Raw genomic sequence first — 7,563 nt, 5'->3', positions numbered from 1 at the left:
AGGAAAGTATATGGCAGTCAAAACGGATATGAGTAAGGCCTACGACCGGGTAGAATGGGAATTTATTAAGGCATTATTACAGAAAATGGGGTTCCATGATCATTGGATTAAACTAATGATGGAATGTATATCATCGGTTCAATATCGGGTTCTTTTAAATGGCCAACCTCGAAGACTCATTATACCACAGAGGGGCTTACGTCAAGGAGATCCTTTATCTTTCTATTTATTTATTCTATGTACCGAGGCTTTGATAACGAATATTAAGAAGTCAGAGAGGGAGAAACAATTAACATGAATAAAGGTGGCCAGAGCATGCCCTTCAATATCGCATTTGCTTTTTGCGGATGACAGTCTCTTCTTTTGTAAAGCTCAGAAGGAAGAGTGTCACACCATTTTAAGGATCTTAAAGGAATATGAGAAAGCTTCAGGTCAACTAATAAACTTTGATAAGTTTTCAATTTAATTTGGACACAAAATCGAAGAATCTGTCCGACAAGAGCTAAGAGATATTTTGGGCATACAGAATCTGGGAGGAATGGGAACTTATCTAGGATTGCCGGAAAGTCTTGGGGGTTCTAAGATACAAGTTTTTGTCTTTGTACAGGATCGGCTAAATAATAGGGTCAATGGCTGGACTTTTAAGTTCTTTACGAAAGGAGGAAAAGATGTGATCATCAAATCAGTGATTACGGCTTTGCCAAATCATGTGATGTCTTGCTATCGATTACCCAAGGCTACTGCAAAAAAGCTGATGAGTGCGGTAGCTCAATTTTGGTGGAGCCCTGGCGGTAATACAAGAGGAATGCATTGGAAATCATGGGACAAAGTATGTGTTAGTAAGGAGGATGGAGGTTTAGGTTTTAAAGATATCACTGATTTCAACACACCGATGCTTGGTAAACAATTATGGAGTCTTTAAAGATAGAACGGATCACCCCTGGAGCCGATCCGTTCATATTCTCCGTCATATGGTTGGCGGAGTATTGTTTCTGCTAGATCTCTGGTAAGCAAAGGACTAATTAAAAGGGTGGGAACATGATCTTCTATATCCGTATGGAATGATTCTTAGCTCCCAACCACTCGCCCGAGACCAGCAAATAAAAATCAACACAATCTTTACCCAGACCTTACACTGGATTCTCTTATTGATCCTCATTTGCGAAGATGGAATTCGCCGGCGCTTCGGGCTTTGGTGGACCCTCATGATGTGAAATTAATAGAAAGTATACCTTTGAGTAGAACTCGGATGGCAGACAAAGATGGATGGCATTTCATAAATAATGGAAAATACACAGTTAAATCTGGATATCAGGTTGAAAGGATATACCCAGATAAGGAAAAATCACCATTAGTGTTTGGACCCACGATGGATACTTTAAAGGCATATTGTTGGAAAATACGGTGCCCACCAAAGACTAAGCATTTTCTATGGCAATTGGTGACAGGGTGTATAGCAGTCAAGAAGAATCTGCATAAGCGAGGGATTCCCGGAGATATCGTTTGTGCAAGATGTGGAGCTGAGGATGAATCGATCAACCATGTATTCTTCGAATGTCCTCCTGCAATTCAGACATGGGCTCTTTCAAAGATTCCAACAAATCCAGCTATGTTTCCAACAAGTTCTCTCTTTGTGAACATGGATCATCTCTTTTGGAGAATTGTTCCACAGATGGAGGATCATCAGTTTGCATGGATACTATGGTATATATGGAAAGGAAGAAATAATAAAAATTTTAGTAATCTGAATGTGGATCTGTTGGATACCCTTAAACTGGCAGAAACGGAATCAAAACTCTGGGCTGAGGCACAAATACTGACTGATCACAAGAGGATTCCACAGGTAGAGGCTACGATTCTTCCGTCAATTCCAGGAAGATGGTGTTTGACGGATGGTTCCTGGAAAGAGAATGAGGTTTTTTCAGGTCAAGGATGGTACAGTACTCTAGAAGGATTTGCGGGTTTGATGGGTGCAAGGAATGTTCGGGCTTCCCTTACTCCTCTTCATGCGGAGATGGAAGCTTTATTATGGGCAATGAAATGTATGAAAAACTTACGACAATTTCAGGTTACGTTTGCAACGGATTGTTCTCAATTGGTGAAGATGGTTTCAGAACCAGAAGAATGGCCAGCATTTGCAAGTTATTTGGAAGATATAAACAGCATGAAAGAAAGTTTTTTCCGAGCAGAGATTATCTATGTACCAAGAACGCAGAACAAGAAGGTGGATAGCTTAGCCCGCACTGCTAGGAAGGAAACGTCTTTTGTAGTTCACATGGATCAAGATCCCCCAGTTTGTTTCACAGAGTCAATATGAGTCTGTAAAGTTGATGACAAGAAAAAAAAAAAATACAATCGAAGAGTTTAGTTAGTCGGTAAGTGTATGGGCCTTTGACATCATGTTTAAAGGTCGCCCAGAAAATCTATATCAACAACGTGCAAATTTGTCTAACTAATCCACCGACTCTTTCCTACTATATATTTACGTGAAGACATCCTTAACATCAAAGATTCTCTTTTTTCTTCTTTTTGCAGTTTTGGTTTCTTCAATCATCTGCGACAGATTCTCAACTTGGGGATAGTGGTTTCAACGTTTAAAGAGAAAACAATGGTTCTTCGGCGGCGTAATTTCAGGTTTTAGTTTTTCCAGATTTCAGTTTAAAATTACCTCAGCGGAAACCTGTTCTTGATATATTATGAATCTTCAATCGTGTTTTTAATGTTTTTGATCTGATTTTATATATTATCCTTATGTCACTGTATTATGAGAAGACCTGAGAGCGTAAACAAATTTTTCATATTGATTCTTCTCATGCCAGATTAAATATAAAACGACCTTTTGAATTCTCCAGCACCAATCAAGAATCGTTTCTCAATAATGAACTAAAACTTTATTTCGTTGCAAGTTTAACAGTCAGTAAATAACTACACGAAGGGATGAGGGAAATAAAAGATAGTGGATCTCAAGGATTTATGATGGTAAGAACGGTCAATTGACTAACTAAGGAGGCTTTATTAAGCTCATATCATATGTAGTATATGATATTTCGTCACCATGATCGTAGTATTTTAAAATATTCAACTATTTCCACAAGTCAACTATCATCGATTTTCTGGAATATACAGTGTCATTTCCGGACTTGCATAGCTTACAACTCTATTTCAAGCAATGATCAGGCAATCCATGTGTTATCTAGATGTCATTTGGTCTCCTAATTATACAATAATTCCAAACTATTTTCTTATGTTATCTGCACATAATTTTTCCTTATTTATTCATGTATTGGTTAGTACACTCTCTATTGTGGAAGCTAAAAAGGGATTTGAGCTTTGGTAAGCAGGACAATTGATGCTCACCTCTGTTTCTACAAATAGGCACGGTGCGTCTTTCTTTAAAAAAAAAATTTAAGAAGCACACCCAACACAAAAACTTCCACTAAATTGAGCCAATGATTTTGGCTTTACAAGGAACTCCTTCTCTCTCGGCGAACTCATCTACCGCATCGAATAAAGCCTTCTATCTTATGATACAAACTCTTTTGTATCATGAGTTTCTGTCTATGTATTTGGTCCTTTCTTAACTGAGCGATAGCATACTAAATGTGTTTGATTGAAGTCTTATTGCAGGAGTTGGCGGAAGAACACCAAAAGGATGTGAAAATCATAAGATGGTGTCACGTAACGAAAGGATGCAACAACACCAAAGCAAATTGATCTAATATGAACACAAGTGGTTCTCCAACTGGCATGAAAATACCTTTTGTACTGAGACTTAAATTGCATGTTAATTTTGAACTCAAGTGGTTTTCCAAATAAAATTAAAAATTTCATGTTAATTTAACCTCCGAGTTAATACTTACAGTACTAAAAACATTCCAAAAAAGTTCAAAATCGTCTACCTATCGTACCACCATTAAAAATTCACTATTAATTTTGCAAGGCCACGTACGAAAACCAAAAAGAATTGTCATACTAACCCAAACAACATTTAAAAGACAAAATATAAGGATCAGTTCACGGACTCAAGCTTCCTATTTTAAAAGGGCCAAACACTAAAATTGAGATATAACAAATAAATTATTTATATGTTAATATATAATAAATCACTGACATTAACTAAATGTGATTTTTTAAATAATTTAATAAAAAAAAATCAACTGAAAATGATATAATAACTCAAGCATGGTAATATCATAAAATCAAAAAGTAAAAAAAAAAATTATTTACAAATTAACTAACCAATAACTTAAATTAATAAAATAATATATTTCATACGCACCTTTTGCAAATGTGAACCTAAACACACAAATTACAAAATTATATAAAAAAATAATAACATAGATCACAAGTAAAGTATATCCCGTCTGTAGGGCAGACCGACCCTAGGATTTATATACAAATCTGCAAGTGTGTGCGCGTCAATAGCTTTTATTTCCATCGAGTGAAATCAACAAAAAGTCATACATGGAAAAGTTTGCGAGACTCATCTCAAGAAGTCTGTATTGTTGTTGGGGTAAGTAAAAGAACAAAATCAAATATTTTGAAGAAAAGAAAAATAAAACAAAAGATTTTCACTTGTGAGACTTCTTCCTTGACAAGAACATGAGAACCTTTGGCAGCAAAGAAAGCTTCTTCTTCTTCTTTTTCTTTGTTTCAGGGGTCACATTATTTGTATCAATGTTGTTGCTGGTCCCTTGTTCACCAAACGCAAACGTGCTTGACCTCGTCGGGCTCTTCTCAGGCTCCGTACCTTCTTCTGTTCTTCTCTTCCCATTCTCTGACCTCCATTTTCTCAACTCTTGCTCCATGCTCAACTTCCCATCTCTAGCCTTTTCGGCTTTTCCCATAGCCGCTTTTAGCTCTCCTTTCCGCACGCTCATCTCTCTATTCACTTCCTCTAGTTTCTCCAAGATTCTCGACTCTTCCTCTTTAGCCACTTCTATTTGGGATACAATCTGTGATAGCTTTGTGTTCGCCTCTTCCTCTAACTCGTGTGCCTTCTTGCTCAGCTCGTAGTATTCTTCTACAGAGATAATGATGCTTCTCGGGGAATTACTCATCTCTTCAAATCTCTGAGAAGACTCAGTCTCCTGCAGAGCTTTTATAGCAGCCAAGGCCAACTTCTCTGAAGCTCTAGCAGCCTCCATTTCTTTTTTCGCCTCGGTTAACCTGCTCTCTATCGTAGACATTCCTGTTTTAGCTTGTTCAAACAACTCCTCTGCCATTCTAAGCTCGTCTCTAGCAGCTGCTGCTAAGAGCTTCGCATCCTCTGCCTCTTTCATCGCCTCCTCCAACTTATTGGATGTGTCCATCAACTCCTGTCTTGCTTCCTCATCTGATGTCCGGACAAAACCCGCACTTTGTCTCTCCTTAGTTTCTGCTAGATCCTGTCTCTCCCTTGCGAGTTCGGACTGTAATGATCCAGCAATTATCGTCAATGCTTTCACCTCGGAAGCTGCTTTCTCAATGTTGGATTTGACTTCTTCGAGCTCTCTCTTTGCAGAATCAACAGCCGCATGTATGTTATCATTACCCATCAATAGCTTACTTGTCGAACTCTCTGTGAAAGCCGCTAATTCAGCTCCCAGATCATACTCAAGAGCAGAAGCAGCCTCTAGCCTTGTTTTCATATCATCAGCGGCGCGAATCTCTTGGTTAAGCCTCTCGATATCATCTTCCACCATCTTCAGTTCCTTTTCCCAGTTGTACATGTCTTGGTCCCGACCCATCGCTGCACCGAACTTCTTCTCTTCCGCTTCGAGATGAGCAGTGTGCGCTGATTCCAACGACTCCTTGGTGGCTATGAGCTCTATACTCAGCCCATCCATTTCTCTCTCGATCTCTTTAGCTTCCTTCACAGCAGCTTCAGCTCTCTCCGCAGCCAAATCTTTTTCCCTCAACATATCTTCGTATTCATTACAAACCATTTCAATCTCTTCTCTCACGGACCGTAGCTCACAAGTCGCAGACTCCTGTCTCGCTTTAGCTACCTCGAGCTGTGCTTTAACGGCAACGCTTGCCTCGTTAGCTACCCCTTTCTCCATCTCCTCAACGCGCATCTGTGCGAGCTCGGAGTCCTGTTTCGCCTGCTGCTCTTCTAATTCCGCTTTCTCCAGCTCGAGTTTGAGCTCCTCAATGAGTCCCTTTGTGGTCTCTAATTCTTTCAACGCATCGTATTTGGCCTCTGCAGCTAACTCAGACTCTCTCTTATACTCGGGCAGTGCTTCTTGTATCTTCTCAAGCTCTTCATCAACCATCTTCCTTCTCTGAATAATTTTACGTAAATCAACAATCTTTCTTTAAAAAACAAAGATTTTCATCATGGTAAAGAAAGAAAACAATACAAAAGCTTTTGAACCTCTATTGTCTGAATCTTATGCGCTTTCCAGTCTGTAATCCCACCGAACTTCGAAACTGCGTCCTTCACAGATTCGAAAGGGGAAGCGGTGTCAATCAATCCAACGGGAGATCCAAAACGAGGCGATTCCACAGATCTCTGATAAACAAAAGCGCGAGGAGAAGCAGGAACTCGAAGGCGAGGCGAGAAGGGCAATATCCTCGCATCTTCGATTCTTGAATCCTCCTCTGAGAAGGAATCTTGATGGCTTATCATCACCCTCGGTGCCACATAAACCTTAGGAGATTCAAAGACTGGTTGATTCGAATCCGCGAAATCTTGAAATGGGTTATGCAAATCTCCTCCTCCTCCGTCGTCCAAGTTGAAGAAGATATCATCATTGGTGCTTTTCCTCATCGGTGCTTCATCTTCGGGTTCTTCGCCAATGGCGTTGAGAAATATATTAAGGTCGTCTGAATCTTTATCATCATCCGCCGACATTGTTAACAAGAAGAGTCTTCAGATATGCAAGCTGAAATCACAAATCTGATTTTTTGGTCAAACAATCTCAATTCTTGTTCATCGCATTTTCTTGGATTATTATATATTTAAATAAACAGACAATCAAATTAGTCATTAAAAACAACAATGCGAGGATGAGTTTCGGACATGTGAGTTTTCAAATGTCGTACCTTTTAATCTGACAAAAGCGAGACGAAGCTTTGGATTTTGGAAGGACGAAAATAAATGATCTTTGATTTTGCAAGTTAATGTTAAAGAGTTGCAAGATTCGATTTGAGAGAGGAAACAATAAGAAGGCGATGCGACCCAAGCATTGAAAATCGAAATAGAACAAGGGACGGACAAACCGCCAATAAATAACCAGGAGAGTGAAACACACGCGACTTTATCTCTCTCTCCGTTTCTCGTTTTTCTTTTTCCTTTAATTTTCTTTCCCTCAAAAGAATTGTTTTACGAAATATGCTCGTCAACTAAGAACTAGTCCAAGCCATTTTCCTTTGTTTTTCTTTTTTCTTTTCCACAAAATACCATAAAGTAAGTCACATTTGGTCGGTCCTAGGTAATCCGGATGGATCCGTACTAACCCGCTCGTCATAACTTATATGGAAAAAGAGATGTCTATGTGTTCAAGCACGGAATAAAAACTAGTAAAGAACAGCAAAATGTTCTCTGAAAGTCCTATAATATTGCATCCCCGATCTGAA

At 39.0% G+C, this 7,563-nt stretch overlaps 2 protein-coding genes across 14 annotated transcripts; one reads left to right on the top strand and one right to left on the bottom strand.

The window, feature by feature from the left end:
- Positions 1 to 1,249: 1,249 nt before the first annotated feature.
- LOC125585299 lies at positions 1,250 to 3,836 on the top strand. 12 transcript variants are annotated; one of them, XM_048754091.1, is made up of 3 exons: positions 1,250 to 2,634; positions 2,915 to 2,979; positions 3,292 to 3,836. In XM_048754091.1, the coding sequence occupies exon 1, from the start codon at positions 1,250 to 1,252 to the stop codon at positions 2,315 to 2,317; it is 1,068 nt and encodes a 355-aa protein (XP_048610048.1). In that variant the 3' UTR covers positions 2,318 to 2,634; positions 2,915 to 2,979; positions 3,292 to 3,836. The 12 variants fall into 12 exon arrangements, with proteins under 12 accessions (XP_048610048.1, XP_048610049.1, XP_048610045.1 ...); XM_048754092.1 differs by having other exon boundaries at positions 2,907 to 2,979; positions 3,617 to 3,836; XM_048754088.1 differs by having other exon boundaries at positions 2,907 to 2,979.
- A 576-nt stretch (positions 3,837 to 4,412) lies between these two features.
- Positions 4,413 to 7,276, bottom strand: LOC106396890 (protein WEAK CHLOROPLAST MOVEMENT UNDER BLUE LIGHT-like 3). Of its 2 annotated transcripts, none has more exons than XM_013837396.3 (3): positions 7,030 to 7,276; positions 6,359 to 6,883; positions 4,413 to 6,266 (listed from the first exon to the last, which is right to left on the bottom strand). In XM_013837396.3, the coding sequence occupies exons 2-3, from the start codon at positions 6,836 to 6,838 to the stop codon at positions 4,572 to 4,574; spliced, it is 2,175 nt and encodes a 724-aa protein (XP_013692850.2). In that variant the 5' UTR covers positions 6,839 to 6,883; positions 7,030 to 7,276; the 3' UTR covers positions 4,413 to 4,571. The 2 variants fall into 2 exon arrangements, with proteins under 2 accessions (XP_013692850.2, XP_013692849.2); XM_013837395.3 differs by having other exon boundaries at positions 6,359 to 6,869; positions 7,030 to 7,275.
- Positions 7,277 to 7,563: the final 287 nt, after the last annotated feature.

Source organism: Brassica napus, chromosome C4 (assembly GCF_020379485.1).
Source record: "Brassica napus cultivar Da-Ae chromosome C4, Da-Ae, whole genome shotgun sequence".
In the NCBI taxonomy this organism is placed as follows: Eukaryota; Viridiplantae; Streptophyta; class Magnoliopsida; order Brassicales; family Brassicaceae; genus Brassica; species Brassica napus.
Note: the sequence above shows the minus strand (reverse complement) of the source record. Positions and strands in the feature narration are given on the sequence as shown.